At 32.5% G+C, this 21,462-nt stretch overlaps 1 protein-coding gene and 1 pseudogene across 1 annotated transcript; one reads left to right on the forward strand and one right to left on the reverse strand.

The window, feature by feature from the left end:
• Nucleotides 1-4,546: 4,546 nt before the first annotated feature.
• LOC146933442 (U2 spliceosomal RNA) lies at nucleotides 4,547-4,659 on the reverse strand (annotated as a pseudogene).
• A 6,660-nt stretch (nucleotides 4,660-11,319) lies between these two features.
• On the forward strand, nucleotides 11,320-14,669 carry MGT6 (magnesium transporter 6). The gene is made up of 4 exons (XM_085705226.1): nucleotides 11,320-11,816; nucleotides 11,908-12,314; nucleotides 12,928-13,203; nucleotides 14,093-14,669. The coding sequence occupies exons 1-4, from the start codon at nucleotides 11,507-11,509 to the stop codon at nucleotides 14,369-14,371; spliced, it is 1,272 nt and encodes a 423-aa protein (XP_085561352.1). The 5' UTR covers nucleotides 11,320-11,506; the 3' UTR covers nucleotides 14,372-14,669.
• The last annotated feature ends 6,793 nt before the right edge of the window (nucleotides 14,670-21,462 follow it).

Genomic DNA, 21,462 nt, shown 5'->3' on the forward strand with positions numbered 1-21,462 from the left:
GGATGTTAGATTTAATCCTTGTATAAATTGTTCAATAGATTTATACCTCTATACCGGCAAGCGGGCTTGAAAAAAAAGTTAAGATATCTCCATCCGGTGGGAGTTGCTATCCATCCATATAGTTCAATGGCAGCTCTACTTGCAGCCATTGAGAGTTCTCTTGCATCTGCTTTCCATCCAGCAGAGTAAGGGGCAAAAGGATCTGACGCAAGTTGGAGCTAAGGATCGACAGAAAGCTAGGGTTTTTCTATGTGAGTGACTTTTGGTCTAATAATTCAAAAGTTTCAGTCCACAGTATGCATAATGTACAGATCAAGTAAACCATTCAAGAAACCATGTTTTAAAATACACTGGTTTGCATACATTAAGTCCCACATTGGTTAGAATATGACACAACTAACTGTTTGCAAGGGTAGGGCCATTTTTGGGGGAGTGCAAATAGGAGCTGAACCTCCAAAATATTTTGGGGCTTTAACATTATATAATGAATATATAAATCATTATTTACACTTGAATAGAAAGCAAACGTACAACTGCGCCGCTAAGCTTTTTTAGTTGACAAATGGCACAACATTTATAAACTCGGTTTACTGCGCCGCTAGACTTTTTTGGATAACACAACATTCATAAACTCGATTTTGCATGTATGTTCAAAGATTTTAATATTTAGGTATGTACCCAAATAAATATTAGTCCAATTACATAGAGTTTTGCATGTATGTCCAAATATTTTTATATTTTCAATTTGGGGTCGTCTGTGCCCAAATAAATATTACTCCTATTACATACAATTTTGCATGTATGTCCAAATATTTTTATATTTGGGGTCTGCGCCCAAGTAAATATTACTCCAATTACATATGTACTCTTTTTTAGAAGAGAAAACATGTTACACCCACAAGTTTTCTCATCAACCAAAAAAAGCAGGGAAACCCCTAGTATGGACCTTAATTTAAAAGGACCATGGGTGAGCCTCTATAAGTTACTTGTTGTAGCCAGTCAACAATTGTAAATGTGCAAGAGATGTTATTCTCTCTCTTTCTTGTTCTAAACTCTCCATAACCTGCAAACCACTGCAATGTTGCCAATCTTTAAATAGGAAATATATTCCCTTCAAACCCATCAATCGACTTATTTCTCTTTATTTTTGTTTTTTTCCTTAACAAATAATAATCCAATAAGTTGAGAAGCAACAACAACATTTTTTTCCTTAATAATCGACTTCTTTCTCTCTCTTTTTTGTTTTACTTTCAAATTATATTTGTATGTTTAATACTCACGTCGCCGTTGAACTTCTACCACAGTTGTGCGGCCTCCGTAGCAGTTTTTGTGGGTGGTTTAGCCGTGAAATCACGATCTCCACTGTTCCCTTTCCCGTGCTTGCAGTCCCTCTGCATCTATCACATTAACCTCCCCTATTTGGATCTCCCCTCTTTTTCAATTTATTTCACATTTTCCGTTTAATTACATACTTAACTAATTGATAAAATATACCATTGCATTAAGTGAACATGAAGAACTTGTGTTAAATTAAATTAAATTATGGCATCAAAGACAGTGAACAAGAGAACAAGTTTGGTAGGGGTTTATTTTGTTTTCCTATTAAATTAGATTATTAAAAGCTCAAGCTTTGCCTTGTAAATAAAAAATAAAAACTCAAAAGATTTATGTTAGAAAACTCTGAAGTTCCCATTTTGATTTTTAGTCGTAAGGAAATCATTCGCAATCGCAACTAGAAATATATCGCTGTTGATAACTTGATATAGTACAAAATGCCAAGGGTCCCACACATTTGTAACCTTAATTATGGAGATCCAGCGATGGTCCTTTTAAATTAAGGTCCATATTAGGGCCTCCCAAAAAAGCATGTATATGAACTAATAACAATTTTCTATCATGTAAAAAGTGAGAAAAAAATTATACATGTGATATATTCTTAGCAAGCTCGCATCTCATTTTATATAGGCCATGTGTTATGGTGCTTTCTAGAACCTTCAATGTGGGACTTCTATGCAATAGTTTGGTCTTAGGTAAACAGTAACTAAACCAAGCCAGAAGGAGAACACAACACATGTTTATGGAGTTGTTGTGTGTTGTAATTTGCAGTTTTTAACTGTTTTTGGGTTTAAGTCTTTTCTAAGAGGTCCATGGAACAAAGAAATCAGTAAGTGATTAAATATCAAAACATTCACATTTGACAGCAAGTTCTGTTACTGTTTGTAAAACAAGGGGTTCTACTTGTTGAGAATGTGTTTTGGTTTTCCAAATTAAGGGAGTATAGAACTTTACATTCTTCAATTTATTTTATTTTTATCACAGGGTTTATTCAGTAGATTCTTGCTTAATGATTTGTCTATATTTAGTCCGGTGAGAATCCTTGCTTAATGATGAGGAAGACAATATACACATTTCTTTGTAGAAGATTTTTGGATTATATGAACATATTCCTAATATTTATTTCCAACATGTGTTTAGAGAGGATAATTGTTGCTCGAAGTTTGAGACTGTGTTGAAGCTTGATACACATCAAGGGTTCTTTTTTTTTCCTTTGTCATTCTACCAAAAGAAACCAATTTATTGGTGCAAGACATAATTTATCGGTGAAAGACATTTAACTACTATAATCATTAGCACATTTGCATCCATTGTAGACAAAGTTGCCACTCATCTGTGAGCACGGCCACGAGTCTTACCAGCTCCCAAAACACGTGATAAACTGATGACATTTTTTTAATTTTATTCATTAAAGATGCGAGAGAAATAGGATACATATTGCGCAGCAAGCTCACTTCTCATTTTATATACGTCATGTGTTACAATGCTTCATTTAATCTTCGATGTTGGACACAACACATGTTTGTACTCATCATTTGTCTCGATCCTTCTTCCATTGTTCACTTCCCCCCTTCAAACTTGTTGAGATTGTATTTTGGCTTTCCAAATTATACAAGTATAAAACTTTACATTCTTCAGTGTTCATCATTGGGTTTGTTCATGCGCTCTCATTGTGCAGCTCCAAAAGACATCTCTTGGCACATCTATCTTCAATGCAGCTAGCTATCTTGTATGTCAAGTTTGTGCTCTTCATCTTATTTTTCTTTTTTATAAATCAAAGATTTTTTTAGAGAGAATTAGATTGATGGTTTGGCATAGCTTTGTGATATGTACTAGCATATCATGTTCAAGATAGGTATTATTTTTCGGTTTCAATCAATTAAAATTGTCGGATCATTAAAGATTATTATCAACAAGTATTAAATACAGGTATTTTGGTCAATAGATTTGGGATTTTTGAAGGGATTTCAGAAGGATTTTGACAAAGGAAAGGCTCAGCTGAGGACATGATTGGATGATGCCTACTTATTTAATAATTATGCTCCGAGTGCTTCATTATTTTTTAACCTTATTTTCATTAACTTAACTTGCATTGTGGGGGGGTTTCTAGTTATAGTGAAAACAATTAGTCTTGTTCATTAACTTGTATTGTCATTAGTAACTTTCTGAAGAATCTTTTATGTGGAAAAAATTTAAAAATTGACCAATGTTACAAAATAAATGCATATCTAAAATATTTATGAATGTATATCTAAAATATTTATGATATGTTACAAAATATTCATTGAATTTTATCAAGTGTAATATTTGTTGTCATGCTCCATGTTTCTAGAGACCCATTGACCTTATCCTTCCATTGTAAGAAATAATAAACACTTGAGCGCACATTTGGACATAGTTTATATTATACATTGCATAAACTCAACTTTAGATAACTTGCCCATTATAATCTAGAAACCAAAGGAAGTTAAACAGGTTGCAATGAACTTCCGTTGCAGCGACATTTTACAGATAGCTAGTAATTTAGAACTCTATCTATATTGTGTTAAAAGCAATTAAAACAAAATATAAAGGAAAATGTAGAGAATGGACCTTGATTTTTCCACCAACAATATAAATGTATCAAACTTTAGAAGAATACAAAATTGGATTTCAGACTTCTCCAAGTGATCAAAACTTCAGTTGTTTGAAAATAAAGTGATCAAAAGTGCATGTAAAACTATTTTTTTTGTTGAATTGGCATATAGAGGCATAATTTTTATAATATCTCAATTATATAGGCACCTCAAAATTACCACTTCTCATTTGGAATGCCCCCAGTAAGTATTATTAAATAAAAATATATAGACTAACCATTCATTGAACATAAACAAATGATCAAGTAATTGAGCTCAAATGGTTAATGGCTCCACCAAAGACGAATTGTTCAAGAAAATCTGATTTTGATTCCTAGATGGAACAATTATTAGTCAAATTTACTTACAACTCGGCCGAACTCCAGATTATCTGCGCTTATTTCACTTGAAAACCATAGGGTTAACACAAAAAAAAATATAAACATTTGAGAGAGAGAGAGAGAGAGAGAGAGAGAGAGAGAGAGAGAGAGAGAGAGAGAGAGAGAGAGATAAGTCCCAAAAGAAAACAAAAAAACTAAAGATTATAGTACTAAGATTATAGCACTAAAAAATAATTGTTGGGATGTGCCAAGCAATTGCGGTAATACAATGCAAAATATCGTGTGAGCCATTGGCCAACATGTATCAATATTAAATTGATAAGAACATATATTAAACTTGATCTTAGCCAAAAGGTTAAGAAAGGTATGAGTTGAATAACATGCTTGCAGCGCATAATTTGGACATATAGGAGGAGGTTGGACATAATAGATTAACATAACTTGAACACATCTTTTTTTTTCTTGTAAAACTTGAACACATCTTAAACATAAATTGGTTATAACTTTGACATGGACATAAATCGACATTTGAATAACTGGGCAAACTAAAACATTCTATTTTTATTCTTGTGACTAGAATCCAAATTCCCTATATTTTTAGGGAAAAAAATATAAATTTAATCTTTAACAAAATACATATATCATAAAAGGCATAAATATACAAATCGTCTATGTAAGTTCGCGTGTTTTTTGTTTTCGTCCCTGTAAATCGACATTCCAAAATATGTATTGGATTAAAGAAGGTTTCTTCAATAATTCCTACTTTTTGAATGATTTTGATGATGAAATTCGATGTTGTTGTTGATGGTGTGTAGTGATTAGATGATGGTGATGATGCTGATGGTTGTTGTTTTTTGATTTTTTTTTGGATTTTTATGAATGTTGATGAAGGTGGTGTTAAAGAAGATGAAAAAGAAATAGAAGGAAGAAGATGAAGAATTTTCTGAATTTTTTATTTTTTTCTGGATTTATTGTCGTCTAGTTTTTTGGTTTTGGTACCTTTAAGAATTTTGTTTTTTTGGTTTTAATCCTCTAACTTTCTGACTCAGCAACGAGGAATGACACATCACACACGTCGCCATGTCAGCTATCATTAGACACACGTGTTTTTGTAACAAATGATGATGGCAGAACCAACAGCAGAACATTTATAACTTACAAAAATTGTTTTAGAACAAAAAAAAATACATAAACAAAAACCAAAAACATGTGAACTGATTTACATATAAAATAAAAAATACATATCAGTCTTGATTCATAAAAGCCATATGTATTATACAGTGTCCCATAATAAATTATTGCAGAAAACTTACCTTTTAAAAATGAATAAATAAGGGTGTCTATAATTTGAAAAAAAAAATATATAACTAATTTATATTTATCCATATTGTTAAATATTTTGACTGTTTTGGTCATCTACGCAATCACATAAGCTTATCAAGAGGAGAGAAAAGATGATGTGCAGACACTGCTTAATCAATTTAAGCAGATCCAATCAATTCTCTTTGCTCTCCTCACAGCTCAAGCTAATGCAATTGAACCAACAACGTTTCATTATTTTTTAACCAGGTTCAAAAATGTGGGAATGATGGTATGAATTTCTCTAATAGCTCGCATCTGTTTATATATACACCTTGTGATATGGTGCTTCATGGACCCTTCGATATGGGACTTCTATAAAATAACTCGGAATTTTCTACTGTTCATTCTATCTCATTTCTCATGTAACCAGCTTTTACTCTTGGATAACAGTAACACAGCCCACGTTTCTACTCATCAGTTATCTGATTCACGTACATTTATTTTCTGCTCAAAATGATTTCGCAAAGATCTAAAGAAAGAAAGAAAAAACTCATCTTCTGTATGTTATGTACTGGGAAATGGAAAGTAAAATATACATCATATGTTCTGTTTAAAGAAATGAAAATCATTTATTCATACTCTTTCAAACTAAGTTCCTCCACCAGAGTTTTGAGCCTTTTTGAAGTACTGTCAATTTTGCATGCTTTCTTGTTACCAGATCACTCCCTGTATCATTGAACCTTTTCTTATTTCTGTATTTTTCATTTGCAATTTATGGTCACTGCCATCAAAGGGCTTTACTTGTTGAGGTTGTATAATTGTTCTCCAACTCAGTTTTCTACACATGCAAGTCTTGTTGTGTCTGATCTATATTCGGTCATAAGGCTTGTTTTATATGAAAAAATTATATACATTATTGTAAATAGAGTAGAGAAGGTTCTCCATCAACACATCACTCAAACTGTGTGTTCTATCTTAGAATCAATTACGAAGCAGCTATTGATATGTGGGACTCCTATGAAATAGCCCAAATTTGTTCTTTTCCCAATACTAGAAAGCTCGGATTTAGCGACGGCCGATTTCCGTCGCAAAATAGTCAAAATTCCGTAGCAAACGTCTTTTTGACGGATTTGTGACACCGCAAAATCCGTCGTAATAATGGGGTCGGAACAATTTAGCGATGAAATATCAAGTCCGTCACTGATTGCGGCGGCTGACATAGGGTCGCAAACACCAAAAATCCGTCGCTAAACCTGTCATATTATGGATATAAGTAACCCAGATTTCCGTCACAAAATACTGACGTAATACAAATTACTGAGGGAAAAACCGTTGCAAATTACAGAGGGAATAATCCCGCCGCTAAACATCTGGGAATTTGAGTAGCGACGCATAGACAGCCGACGCTACATTGAACTTTAGAGATTTGCTGATTTTTCATCGCAAAGGGATTTTTTTTTTTTTTTTGCGTTAAATTTAGTTTAGGAAATTTCTGAATGGGAATTTTTTTTTCTGGCCTTGAATTTAGGTCAGGAAATTTCTGAATTATTTCTCAAAACACTTTTCGATTAAAATACAAGGTGATGAAAAATCACAATATAAAATACATTAATATGATAAAATTGGATAAAAATCACATTAATATTTGATGAAAAACCTTTTTGGTTGCGTTCACAAGAATCACACTACTTATCTTTTCCATCAAAATATATTGAAATAATTACTAAATATTAGAACATCTACTTTAAACTAAAAGTTATAATCAAATTTTCAAAATAATATGATAAATAATCAAGTAGGTGGACACAGATGTTAATCCTAACTCGAACGATGAGATCGATATGGAGGTAGATGTGAATGGCCTTGTGTAGAAGACTCCATGAATTTCTGAAACTGCTCTCGGAGCAATCGCGAATTCTCCTGTGACTGTTGTGACTGCTCTCGAGCTAAACGTGACTCCTCCTGTTTTCTAACATCAGAATTTCGTTTTTGGCTTAAACCACGTTATTTATTTATTTATTAAACGTAGTGGAATAGGAGTATTGTTTAAAGTATTTGAAATTTACCATTTCATATTAATGTTGCATGCTACAGATCAGGAATACTTTTAACCAAAATTTCCATATGTTGACAATTATGAAATACTACCTTGTAAATTATTAGGCTTTATATGTGAATTTTGTTATACCAATGTGGCTAGAAAGAGTTCCAACTAGTGCTGCTATTCAAGAAATTTTGTTCTGGAAACGACAGACAACGTCTATAATATACAAGATTATCTCAAACCTCGTTCGTATGAAACTACAACACTAAATCAATCATCCAAAAATCGCACATTGGTAAGTTAACCTACCCTCTGTTTTCAAATTCGGATTCCCTACCAGAAGATCATGCGTTTGTGCAATTAAACATCAATGGTAGTTGGATCAAGATCGGACGATGCACATTCAAGATCTATATTTTGAATTATAAAATAAGCAGTTCATTCTTGTCTGACATTTATAATTCCCTTGAAGAAATGATAGAGAGAGATAGAGAGAGAGAGAGATAGAGAGAGAGAGAGAGAGAGAGAAAGAGAGAAAGTGTGTTGTTCAAGGAATGAGTTATGCATGTGGTTTTGATCATGCATGCGCGTATCGTTAAACTTTCCTTTGGCCTAAGGACGTGCAACTGAATCACATGAGAAGGTGGCTATCTTATTTGATAAAGAGTTGCGTGCATTGGTTGAGGACATTGTGGTTGGGTGCGGTCCTTTCTTTGGGGATCAATGGAGGTTGGCTTCTTTACCTATTAGGTTTGGGGGTTGGGTTTGTGCTCAACAGTAGAGGCTTCCTCATACGTTTTTGTGGCCTCCATTCCAGGACACAATCTTGGGTGCTACAAGATCATATTTTGAGATAAAGTGGAATAAGGGGTATGGACTCGGATTTTGATAATGTTTTGGATGGTCTTCGTGGCACAATTCCATATTTTGACATTAGCAGTTTTACTTGCAAGGACATTGTCCCTCCTAAAGCACAACATGTTTTGGCGAGTGCCCTTTTTAGTAAAAGTGTTCAGGATATGAAAGTTAAATTTGACATGACCACTAGACAGAATGCGGTTTTAGGGTGTTTGCAAGCAGCATATGCTCAAGATTTTTTCTAACTATCCTGATTGATGGGTTAGGTCAGCATATGTCAAAATATCGTACTATTTTAATCTTTTATAATTGTAATTTTATCTTTTGTATTATAATATTTAAATCTTTAGATAAATTCCAAGGAACAATTGCATTACAATAGGAGTAATATATGTTATTATGGTATACTTCCACAAAATTATAATCAAATACGATAAAATAAATATGGCTTAATTAATGATTTGGTCCCTTAAGTTATTTGTTGGTTACATTTTGGTCCCATAAGTTATTAACGTTACAATTTGGTCCCAAATTACTTTTTGGTTTCGTTTTGGTACCTTAACTATTAAAAGTTTCGTTTTGGTCCCTTAACTTATTTTTTGGTTTCGTTTTGGTCCCTTAACTTATTTTTTGGTTTCGTTTTGGTCCCTTAACTCTTCCTCCGTCAACCACTTTGGTCCTTTACGTTAGGATGAATGTATTAGAGTTAAGGGACCAAAACGAAACCAAAAAATAAGTTAAGGGGCCAAAACGAAACCAAAAAATAAGTTAAGGGACCAAATCGAAACAAAAAAATAAGTTAAGGGACCAAAACGAAACTTTTAATAGTTAAGGGACCAAAACGAAATCAAAAAGTAAGTTAAGGGACCAAATTGTAACGTTAATAACTTAAGGGACCAAAACGAAACCAAAAAATAAGTTAAGGTACCAAAAGAGTAATTAAGCCAATAAATATAATATTAAACGCATTAGAAAAACGGAAAGGCAAGCACATTAGTTCATATTTTTCTTCTAGAAAATGTTGGTGAACATCTTGACGCTATTATATATACCAAAATATAAAAGTTCAAACATTATTTTGGGTTAAGCTTTTCCTTTATCATTTTATTTTAAAAGTAATGCTAACAAGTGCCCCTATTGACATTAATTAAGGAATTAAAAATTCTTTTTCACCCTTTAATCCGTCTTTTTTTTATTATATATGTTGACTCAAACTCTTTTACTAAAACTATACTATTCCTGAATTTGAACTTTTTTTATTATATATGTTGACTCGGACTATTTAACTAAAACTATATTATTTCGAGATTTGGACTTTTTTTTATTATATATGTTGACTTGGATTCTTTGCTTAAAACTATACTGTTTTGATCTCTATTATAAGATACACCCTCCGGTCTGATATATAAGCAAAAAAAACAGCTTGCACGGTGATTAAGAAATGCAGTTAGGTGTAATTAATTTTCTAGAATTTGTGTAAAACATAAGTTAAATGGACTATATTGCCCTTTTCTTAAAATTAACACTTTGCAGGAGCTTGTTATTACACCTTCCCACGTGAGAATATGCACAGCCGTAAGCTACTCATTTTCTGTTGGAAACATCAATTAATCAGACTTGAACGAGTTATTTCAAACACATGAGAATATGCAGAGCCGTAAGTTAACCACACAATTATTTCAAACTTCACCCATTTTCAATTTTTGAAACAATTTCAAATCATATTTATAAACACCAAATATTTGGTGTAGGCGCCAAAATTTTCATTTGAATGACACTTTAATTTTCATTCCATATCATGTTCCTATAAATAGTTTATGAACATGTTCACTATCACCATCTATGAGTGTTCTTCAATATGGCTTTTGATATTGACTTGAACGAACCTTATAATGATTCCGACGGAGTTGCCGATAGGTCGCCGGTAAATGAAAACAGAGCTATGTTACCCATCGACTTAAATGTGCAGCCTTCCGATGAAGAATACATTTTCGACTTGAACGTTGCTCCGTCACTTGAAGATGAATGCGGAAATGATGTTGGAAATGTCACTGGTGGCCATGGTTTAGACAACAACATTCATGATATCTTTGGAAGTGAAGCTGATGATATATTTAGAGGTAAGTTAGTTAGTTTCATTGAAATTGATTCAAATGAGTTTTCTTTTTATTTCTTTCTTTCTTGATTTTTTATAAACTTTTTGTTCCAGGGACCCAAGATGAAAAGAAGATGTAAATGGCTTCAAAGGAAAATGTGTTTTTATAATATAATATTGGGTGTTATGGGAAAATGTACCGCAACAGCAAGGGGAAGACGTAAAAGCATAATGAAAACGTGTCATGGGAAAAGGTGTGATTTTCAACAAGGGGTATATTAGGAATAGTAGTCTTAAAAAGTGTGCTTGTGGTTTTGCTTATATTTGTGACCAAAGATTGATGTCTTTTTTTTGCTTATATATGTGACCGGAGGGTGTAAAGTTTATTCAATAAATAACAAAGATGAAGTTTATCCCTCATCCTGAGAGAGATAACTTGAAACTTAATTTTGACTCATTTTTTTTCTTTTTCTTTTTGTCTCTGTTAAATTGTAACGCTAAAAACAAAAAATGGGATAGTTATTTACCGTGAAAAAAAAAACTCTATAACAACATCCGTCCAAAAAAACTCTATAACAAACTTCCTTTCAAAACAAAACAAACCTTCTTTGAAAAAACTATATAACAAACTTTCCTATAAAATTTATTTAAAATTGATTGATTATGCAGTATAATTGAAAGTCTAATCGTAAATTCATAATAAGCTAAGATATTCGTTTTTCCGTCTTCACTCCTCTCTCTCTCTCTCTTTTTCTTTCTCAAAGTAAATAATCGAAGAGAGAGTGTTGGAGTCGTTCGTTGGTTCGTTTATGGAAGAAGAAGAAGATCGAAACAGCGACGAAGAATCAGAATCTGAAGCAGAACACCAATTACTCTTTCGTTCGCTATTCATAATTAATTTCTGAATGAAACAACCATGGGGGGTAAAAAGACCAGTAAGACCAAGAACCTTCTCTCTTTTCGTCGCCGCTCCAACAAACTTCCCTCACCGCCTCCCCGCTCTCCTCCGCCGACGCTCGAAATCACCGGTTCACCCTCTGAGAATCGCCTAGTCCCTAAACCGAAGAAAAAAACCGGTGGTGCTAGATTATGGATGCGGTTCGACCGGTTCGGCAAGTCTGAACTCGTCGAGTGGGAGAAAAACACCATCATCCGCCATGCTGCTATTCCCGCTAGAGACCTCAGAATTCTCGGCCCTGTCTTCTCTCATTCCTCCAATATCCTCGGTAATTCAATTTTAGGGTTTTTAATTTCAATTTAGTTTATGAATTAGGGTTTCATGTCTCTTAATTACTTATTTATTTGTTGTGTTTATAGCGAGAGAGAAAGCTATGGTGGTGAATTTGGAGTTTATAAAAGCAATTGTTACAGCTGAAGAGATTTTATTGCTTGATCCTTTGCGTCAAGAGGTTCTACCGTTTGTTGAACAATTGAGGCAACAGCTTCCACATAAGACTCAACCTAAGCTTCTTGGAGGTGTTGGTGGTGGTGGTGATGAGTCTCTGCCTGAGGGGGCTGAAGAGCTTCCGCTTCCGTTTGAATTTCAGGTGTTGGAGATTGCTTTGGAAGTTGTGTGTACTTATCTCGATAAAAATGTTGCTGAACTTGAGAAAGGTGCTTATCCTGTGTTGGATGCTTTGGCTAAGAATGTCAGTACTAAGAATCTTGAACATGTTAGAAGCTTGAAGAGTAATCTTACTCGTTTGCTTGCACGTGTGCAAAAGGTGTGTGCTGCTTAAGCCCCCTATCTTATAAGTTATGATTAGAATAACTAACCCCTTTGTGTTTGTTTGTGTTTTTCAACTGTTAAATCTTTGTATTTTCTGAGTTTGCTTGTTAAGTTACTGAAAATAATTTGTTTGCTAGCTATAGATGGATGTGGAAGTTTGGTATTCAATGACTGAATGATTGATTAATTGGATTACTATTTGTATTCTTATATGCAATCTATTTTGTTGGACTTGGACTGGTTAAGACACCAGTTAGAGTGATTCTGTTACTATAAGTGTAGACAAAAATGTTTTTGTACCTATGATACAACTTTTTAGGAAGAAGTCACGTGTAAATTTTAACTTTTGTGAGTTTTTTCGAGTTTTGGACACGTATAGTATACATCTATTTATGCCGTCCTGGAAAACGGCAAAACTAGTTCCCTCCTTTTTGATTGATTAAATTTCTCTTACATTTTTCAATAGGTTTATTATGCCCTCAATTAGGAAACTGTATAGTAGGCTTATGCCCTCAGTTTGTTACAGAAAGATGTTTGCCTTGTATTAGTTTATATGTTCTGTTTTTCTAAGATATCATACTTTGGAAATTAATGGTCCACTGGTACAGGTGCGAGATGAGATTGAACATCTGTTAGATGACAATGAAGACATGGCTCAACTCTATTTGACAAGGAAGTGGTTGCAGAATCAACAACTTGACGTTCATTTGGGAGCCACCGCCTCGAACAACGTTTTAAATACCTCACATTCTGTTCGACGAATCAATTCTACCAGAAGTGGAAGTCTTGTGACTAGCAGCGATGATAATGATGTGGAGGACTTGGAGATGATGCTTGAAGCATATTTTATGCAATTGGATGGGACTCGTAACAAGATATTGTCTGTAAGTGTTCATATGACCAGATTTTTTTTTTAATTCGCGTTCATGTCAATCTTTGAAGATTAGAACTGCTATTTTCTCTTTCAATTCTAGCATAGTATCTAATTTATATTATTACACTCATATTTTGTTTGTATACAAAACACTGTCCACACAAACTTAGTCACAACTCCTGTTTTTTAGCGTACAAACAATATTGTATCCTTTTAGTTTTCTCTTGTTTTGAGGATGGACCAAGGGAGGGAAACTGGGTTGTTTGTTGCTAGTTTCAGTAATATACTACTAAGAGGCTGCCCTTAGGATTCACTAGCTGATAGAGCAGAGATGAGTAAGTATGCTAGCTGGGTTGTTTATTATTGATTGATGATGAAATGAAGTATAGTCTTCAAATTGCAGTCTAGAGCATAAGCTCCTCAGAGAAGAGACATTTCTCTCTCTGCCTAAACCATACATTCCTAACTGAATGATTCTTTCTTTGTCTCCTACACACCTCTTATACTCCCTCTCACGTGTATTTCCCCTCCACTCTCTAACAAACTTGCCAGCTCACCATTTTCTCTCCAATTGGGCTTTTATAATCATGGGCCCTATCATTAGCTTACAAAACTTTTCTTTATATTTTCCTCTGCAGTGGTACTGGTAGTTCAGTACAATTTTATGCTTTTTTGTAGGATTTAGAAATAGTCTGGATCTATCATAAAACTTTAGGGTTCAACAAATTATCTATCATAAAACTTTAGGGTTCAACAAATTATTAATGATTTTAAAATGTTAGCTGAATTTGACCGGCAGATCAAATATTATGACAATTTGATTGGAATCTTGATTATTGTTTCATTCCATTGTTCTTCATAAGTGCAATGGTTCCTACTTATTGGCTAATGATTTGCAGGTTAGGGAGTATATTGATGACACTGAAGACTATGTCAACATCCAACTTGATAACCACAGGAATGAGCTTATCCAGCTGCAATTGACATTGACCATTGCATCATTTGCTATTGCTTTTGAGACTTTGGTAGCTGGTGCGTTTGGTATGAACATTCCATGCACATTATACACAAAAAATGGAATATTTTGGCCCATTGTCGGGGCTATGACTGCAGTTTCCATATTACTTTTCCTGGTCGTTTTAGCATATGCTAAATGGAAAAAGTTACTGGGATCATAAGTGTACTTCGTCGTCTGGCTTTGTTATGCAACAAATGGCAATGGTATTGGCTTATTAGGCTGATGACAGAATGTTCCAATGTTGCTTTTGACATGGTGTGCTTCATTGGTGATTCATATTGGTTCAATAAATTAAAGTTATCTGTCAGTTATATGTGCATGTCAATTGTATATGAGTTGAAATTAAATTGTATATGTGCATATTGCGATTGTAGTGGCTTTCATTTATGAACAGCCAACCATATCATACAGATTCGAAAGTTCACCCTTTTTTATAGAAGAAAAGGTTCCTTTTGAAATATGAGTACTAGAGGTTAAATTTCATCGGTCAAATTAAAATAAAATGTTGAATAAATCAAATCGACATATGTTCATTAAATTTAAAAATTGTTATGTCTATATTAAAAAAAATGAGTAATTTTTATTTTTTAAGGATAATGAGTAATATTACTTATAAAATTATGAGTTTCAAATAAATATTTAATTTATTTGAGTTAAGCATAATTATTGACAAGAGTTATTCATAAAGGAGGGGGAAAGAGAGCATAATTTTTTTATTTTTTAGTAGATGAAATGACAATAGTCATTGTATTCACATAGACAAGTAGAGAAGTTAGGTTTCAAATCTCGATTTTGGCATTTGACTTAATAATTTTGGAGTTTTTTGTCGGTTGAATTAAGAATTATGGTTAGTAAATTTGAGTATTAATTTTTTTTATTCAATAGGAAATTCGAGCATTGCTTTAGAATTGTGCGAACGTGGGTGTCATAAATCCTAATTAAGAAAGTATACTACATAGGTATACAATTTTACAATTTCTTGAACGTTCAAGAAAGCTTCAACTTGTATTCACTTTTTGTGAGTTCAACTTTTTAGGCTTAAAAATGCAAATGATATTTGTACATATCAAACGTTTTTATTTAAATTTTTAGGCTTAAAAATGCAAATGATCCTTGTACATATCAAACGTTTTTATTTTACTTTGTAAAAATATATATATTTTTTATTTTCGTCTTTACAAATTGCTAATTTTTTGCTTTTGGTTATTGACATATTGTTGCTTTGTTTTAGTCTTTTAAAATTTAATTCATATTGTTGTTTTGATTAAGTCTTTCATACTATTAAGGACTAAAGTGAATGTCCTCGTGAGCTTGGCTCAGTTGGTATGGACAATGCATAAAATATGCAAGGTCCGGGGTTCGAATCCCGACCACCACAAAAAAGGACTAAAATGAATATTATAAGGACCAATTTTGTACAAATGGATTTTACAGGGATTAAAACAAAATGTCAAGGTTCAAAACAAAAGATTATACATTTGCAAGGTAACAAAAGATTATACATTTGCAAGGACTGAACCCAAAACATTAGATATTCAAAAGTACTGAACCCAAAACATTAGATATTCAAAAGTACCATTTAAATATTTAATTTTTTTTTGGACAATGACACGTTTATCACTGAGGAAAGCTGGCAATAAGAGAAATGATATTTGTTGTATAACTCTTTTATGACAATTTTTGAAACAATATTCTTTTATACTCTTATTGTGTTCTTACTTTTTTTTTATTGTTTTAGTTTTCGTGTCAACCCTTACATTTCTTTATATATATTTACTTGTCACGTAAGTTATCAAAAAATAGTTGTTCAAATAAGATATCTCATTGAAAAAGACTATATGTTATTCGAAGTTAATCTTATTCTTTTTTTCGTTGAAAGGTAGGGTTGAAGTAGAAAAAAAACTACAATGGGCCGACAAAACTCATAAAACAACCATAGTTTCGTGAAAATAACGATATTAGTTGTCTCTTTTCATAGACCAGTTATTTATTTTATTTTTTTACAAAAAGATCAGTGATATTTAAAAATAAAATAAATGAATAATTTTGGTTAAATTTTTATTATAATCGTGTGTTATTTCTTATTGGTGTGTATTTTCATCGAGACATATTCTTTCTACTCCGCTTTAGAGAGTTATTTGAAACTTTAAACACGATCTTGCATTTACTGTAGATTGATGTTTTCATTCCTCACAATAAGCAATTTAGTTGGAATAATTTTTAATTTTAACCATCTATGCAATGATTGTAAAGGTCAAATAAATTATTACATGACACTTCAATTAGGGATAATACGATGAGTTAGGTCCACTGGATCGATCTGTTTAGTCTCTCTTCTATGTAAGGGTGAATTGAGATTTTGAATTCGCCACTATTAGTTGATAGGTCCAACCTATCCCAGTAAAATAACGCGGTGGAGGCAGGGCGGGGCTAGCTGGCATTCCAGGTCAATAAACTCTTCTTTTATACTTACTTTTATTTGTAAGTCGCTATATTTTCTAGTTTTCTTCTCCAAAAAGTAGAGATAAAAAAATCCTTAAATTTAATCATTTGAGTTTCATGATTTTAGTCTTAGGTTTCTAATAGTTTGTCAATTGGTGAATTCGTGAACATTTTATTTTGGTTTTCGTGTTGGATTAATGTAAATTTTTAAGTATGAAAGATGGATGTTTGAATGGTAATTTCTAAATTTTTAGTAGACTTATTAGTAACATAGTTTGGTGTCCTTAAATTGGTTGTGTTATTTATATTTTTTACACATTTAACATTGTTTTTGTAAAGCTTTTTTAACTAATTTTTTCAACATAACATTGACGGATCAACCCTATGGGTGTAAGAGCCAAAGCAATGACCTAATGAATCTAAAGACTCAATTCGAATCAAATAAATTAATTCATATATTTTTCCAAGCTCGGGTCCAAACTGAATAAACTAATCTAATCCGACCTCAATCGGTATACTAGTGGTGTTATCCACTCTCTCTCTCTAACTTTTTTCCTCTAACCTCTCTCTACAACTTTCCCTTCACCACCGCCGTATAACCTTTAACCCCAACATCCAAATCCTTCTACAGCCATGTAGCTACCACTTATGGTGATGCGTTCAGCTTCATGCTGCGTCATCACCAAACCCCTTCCAGGGTTTTCTCCAATCTGAACTTGGCTGCTTCTCTGGTCTCGCCGCCGCCGTTGGTGGTGTTCGGATCTGTCCGGACTCTTGGTTTGTGGTGGGTTTGCGACCCATGTTTGGGTTGTGGATCCAGTTTTGGATCTTGAGTTTACTTCAGATTTTGTGCACCTCTTCTTCGTCGGTGAGGGAGGGTGGTTGGCACTTGGTGGTTCAGTTTTGGTTTGTGCTTTTGTTTTTGAGTTATGGGTTTGTGCACCTACTGTTTGGTGTTGGTGGAGCAACTGCCGCGGCTGGTGGTTGTTGTTTGGGTTGTTGGTGGTGTTGCTGTGTTACCAGTGGTTCGTCGTCGGCGCTGGTACGTTTTCTGTTTTTATCTGTTGTTCGTGATCAAAGATTGGGTGGTTGAAGACTTCTGGCCTTATGTTGTGGATGGTTTCAAAAACCCGAAAGGGTCTGGTTCTGATAACCCGAAAGGGTCTGGCTACTAATTAACGTATTGGACTCATCCCTCGATCTGAGTCCTTCCGCGTCTGTTTGAAACCTGTTGTGTTTGGTGGCTTGGCTACTCTGACTCTCTGATGTTTCCAGATTTGTTGAGATCTGCAGGTTTCAAGTCGTCTTGTCTGCACAGAACAGACACTCGGGTACTTCATGCTCGAAAGAGCTTTTATGCTTGCTGTATTGTTCAGGGAGCTGTTGGCACTTGGATTTGGATACCGTGTTGGCGGTCGATCCATTCGCCGAACTTTATACCATGATGTTTCTTCGCAATGTTCATTTTTCACTTTTTTTGTAACTTGGTTTCGCGCCCGTACGCAGGTTCGCTGGGTTGCGTCCGTGATTAATGAATCTTTGTTAAGATAGATTAGGGTTGATCCACTAGGTCGATTTTATTGTTGTATCCCCATTTGGGTTGTACCTGGGTCAGGTCTAATGTCCCCCCCAGTCTTTGTATCTCTTTCTTTTTATTTAATTTTATCTTCCTTTGATTAAAAAAAAAAAAAACTAGTGGTGTTATCTTGAAAAATATGTTGTATTCATGTGGAAAAGCCTATCACTAAGGGTTTTTTGGTTCAATATACCCGCTCCAAGGGCAAGCTTCTAGATTAATTCGACTTTTTTTTTTGTTACATTTTTTTTGTTGCTCCTTTTATTTTAGCTTGATTTGTTTTGCTTTTTCTTTCTTTTTATTGTTCTGCTTTCACCCCTAGTTTTGTATAGCCTTTAACGTTTTAGAAGGTTTTCGTTTATATCATTCTTCTTCTTTTATTCTTGTCTCTTTTTTATGCATGTTTAGGGTCTTGCGGTTGGTTCTCCTTCTGCACCTATTTTGCCTAAACAAAAAAGTATTATATTTATTATACATTGTTTTTTTATTTTAGCTTAATTAAAAGATAATTATTTTTTAAGTTTTTAAAGATAATTTTTTTTAAAAGTTTAAAAATGTCAACCCGATGAACTCAATAAACCAACCCATTCTTCGTCGGTTTTCTTTGGTTCGGATTTCTTGGCAAAAAATTACACAAACTAAATCGACTATCTTTGTTTGATTTAGATTTATTTCCTTCAAAAGATCAAACCAAGTTGTCACGTAACACCCCTAACTAACCCATCATAAAAAGAGTCGTGGTAAGATTCTTAACCATACACCTCTAGTTGACACGACTTACCCTATTTTAGATGGATGGACATGGTGAGGTGAGCCTATACAAAGCGAGTTTGCCCGTTTTGTCATTCTAATTTCAATAAAGCTTAATATATTTCTTATCCTGATTTTTAAAAAAAAAGTAAGTCCTACCTCACTCCCTTCAAAATCAATTCATAAAGTTGTATCTTATTTTATTGGATTTGAATTTGTTCAATTTATTATTATTTTTTTTGACAAAAAATTTGTTCAATTTATTAGAAATGTATAACTTTGTATTATGATTAAATGGAGGGAGATTAAACTTGTCTCCTTTCAATTATTGTTATAGACCATATTTAATCAAAAGTGAAGTGATCCGGTATATTATTGTAAGTGACTAATGATTGTGTTTTTTTTTTTTGTCATAATCAAATTAAGTCTCATTATTTTTTTTGTCTCTTCAACGTAACAATTTTGACACTGCCAATTGAGTTAAAATTTATGAATTAAATCTCATATCTCTTCAAAATAAATAACTAACATTGCATTAGAAATTTGCTAAAATGAATATCACATTGAAAACATATATCGGAGAAAAATAAAAGTTATTTTGACAACATAATTTTTTTTTGAACCTGAACCGTTCCTATATTATGCATTGTTCATACTAATTGAGCTTAGCTCACGAGGACACATAAAATTTATCTGACATTCTATTTTGATATGGTTGTCAGTATAATAATAATTTTTTTCTATTTCTTATAATCAAATAACATTTATATTAGGGTTAAATATGTTTTTGTTACCTATAAATATGTCAACTTTTCGTTTTAGTCCCTCTAAAATTTTCCTTCAACTTTTAGTCTATAAAATTTTCAATCACTACTTTTGGTCCCTATTTTTTATTTAATTTTTGTATTTTTTTAATGAAATTGTGCAGAAATGTGTAAAATATTCTAAAAAAAAAATTTCAAAGAAAATTAGAATTTTTTAACAAAACACAAATTAAATATGAATTTTTAACCATAAAAAATACAAAAATTCATATTAAATTCATGGTTTGTTAAAAAATTCTAAATTTTTTTTTGAGTGATTCTTATAATATTTTGAATTTTTATGGAAAATTTTATTAAAAAATATGAATTCTACGTATGAGTTTACTTTAAAAGAGGGACCAAAAGTGAAGATTGAAAATTTTATAGGGACTAAAAATCGAAGGAAAATTTTAGAGGGACTAAAACAAAAAGTTGACATATTTATAGGGACTAAAAATATATTTAACCCTTTATATTATGTGTATTTTTATACGATTGTCATAAAATATGTTGCTTTTTTGTTGTACAAATATCACCCTTTCTCTCTCAAAGAAATACCATTCCTCTTAAGGAATAAGAAAGTGTGATATTTTATCATTCAAACAAGAGAGAAATAGATAAAAAATGTATATGAGTAATGTGAAATCACTCATCGGATAATCCATTTTCCATAAGTTAAGACAAACTTTATTACTTTACAAAATTTTCAATAGTAAAATATTCAAAATTAATTGATTATTTTTAGGGGAAAACTAATTAATTATTATCATTCTACAAAAAAAAAAACTCAAAATTAATTATTAGTACTATTTTCCTAATTTTTTTTTTCTTTCGTGAAGATGCTACTTTCCAAGTTGTGTATCACCCAAGCACTATTATTATCCAGTAAGATCCCCTGTGAATTGAGCTGTGTGATAAGTAAAGAATCTCCAATAAAGCAAAACCAAATAAGGTCAAAAATTATTTTTATATTACTCCAGTCTTATTTTAACCAAATCATGCAACAAGTTGGACAAGGACACAACAAATTGATCTTTATTCCTAAGCAGAAAAAAGAAGTAAATAAAAAACAAAAATGATATATTTTTTTCTTTTATAAGTGATAACTACAGGGATTTAATTTGTATTATGTACTGTTGATAAAAAATAATTTCATATATGCATCTAATATTTGAGTTTAACGGTAGTGAGTTGACATTTCAAGACAATTTTGCATACACAATCAATTAAAATATTTAGAATCGCCACATCAATTAATAATTTTAATTTACATGAGAGTTTAAAATATTTTGATTGATTATGTGTAAAGTTGTTTAAAATGCTAACACATCATCATTAAATTCATACTAATATTTTTCTTATGTAACATCATATGATAAGTTAATGGTGGTGGATTGATAGTCCAACACAATTTTGCACGTTTAACAAGTCATAACATTTAGAATTACCACATCAATTAATGTTTTTAATGTATGATTTTTTTTTTGTTACAGTTTTTAATGTATGATAATTCTAAATGTTTTTATGAGATGCGCGTGCAAAATTATTTTTGATTGTCAACCCACCGCCATTAAACTCAAATTATTAAACTCTAAATAAGGGGTGAAAATGTGAAAATGAAAAAGTTATATTCACAACACAAACAAGTTACAAGTATTAGTTGGTGATGAATCAAGCCAC

This window comes from Medicago sativa, chromosome 4 (assembly GCF_051527215.1).
Source record: "Medicago sativa cultivar Bolivia chromosome 4, Bolivia_mono, whole genome shotgun sequence".
Taxonomy (NCBI): domain Eukaryota; kingdom Viridiplantae; phylum Streptophyta; class Magnoliopsida; order Fabales; family Fabaceae; genus Medicago; species Medicago sativa.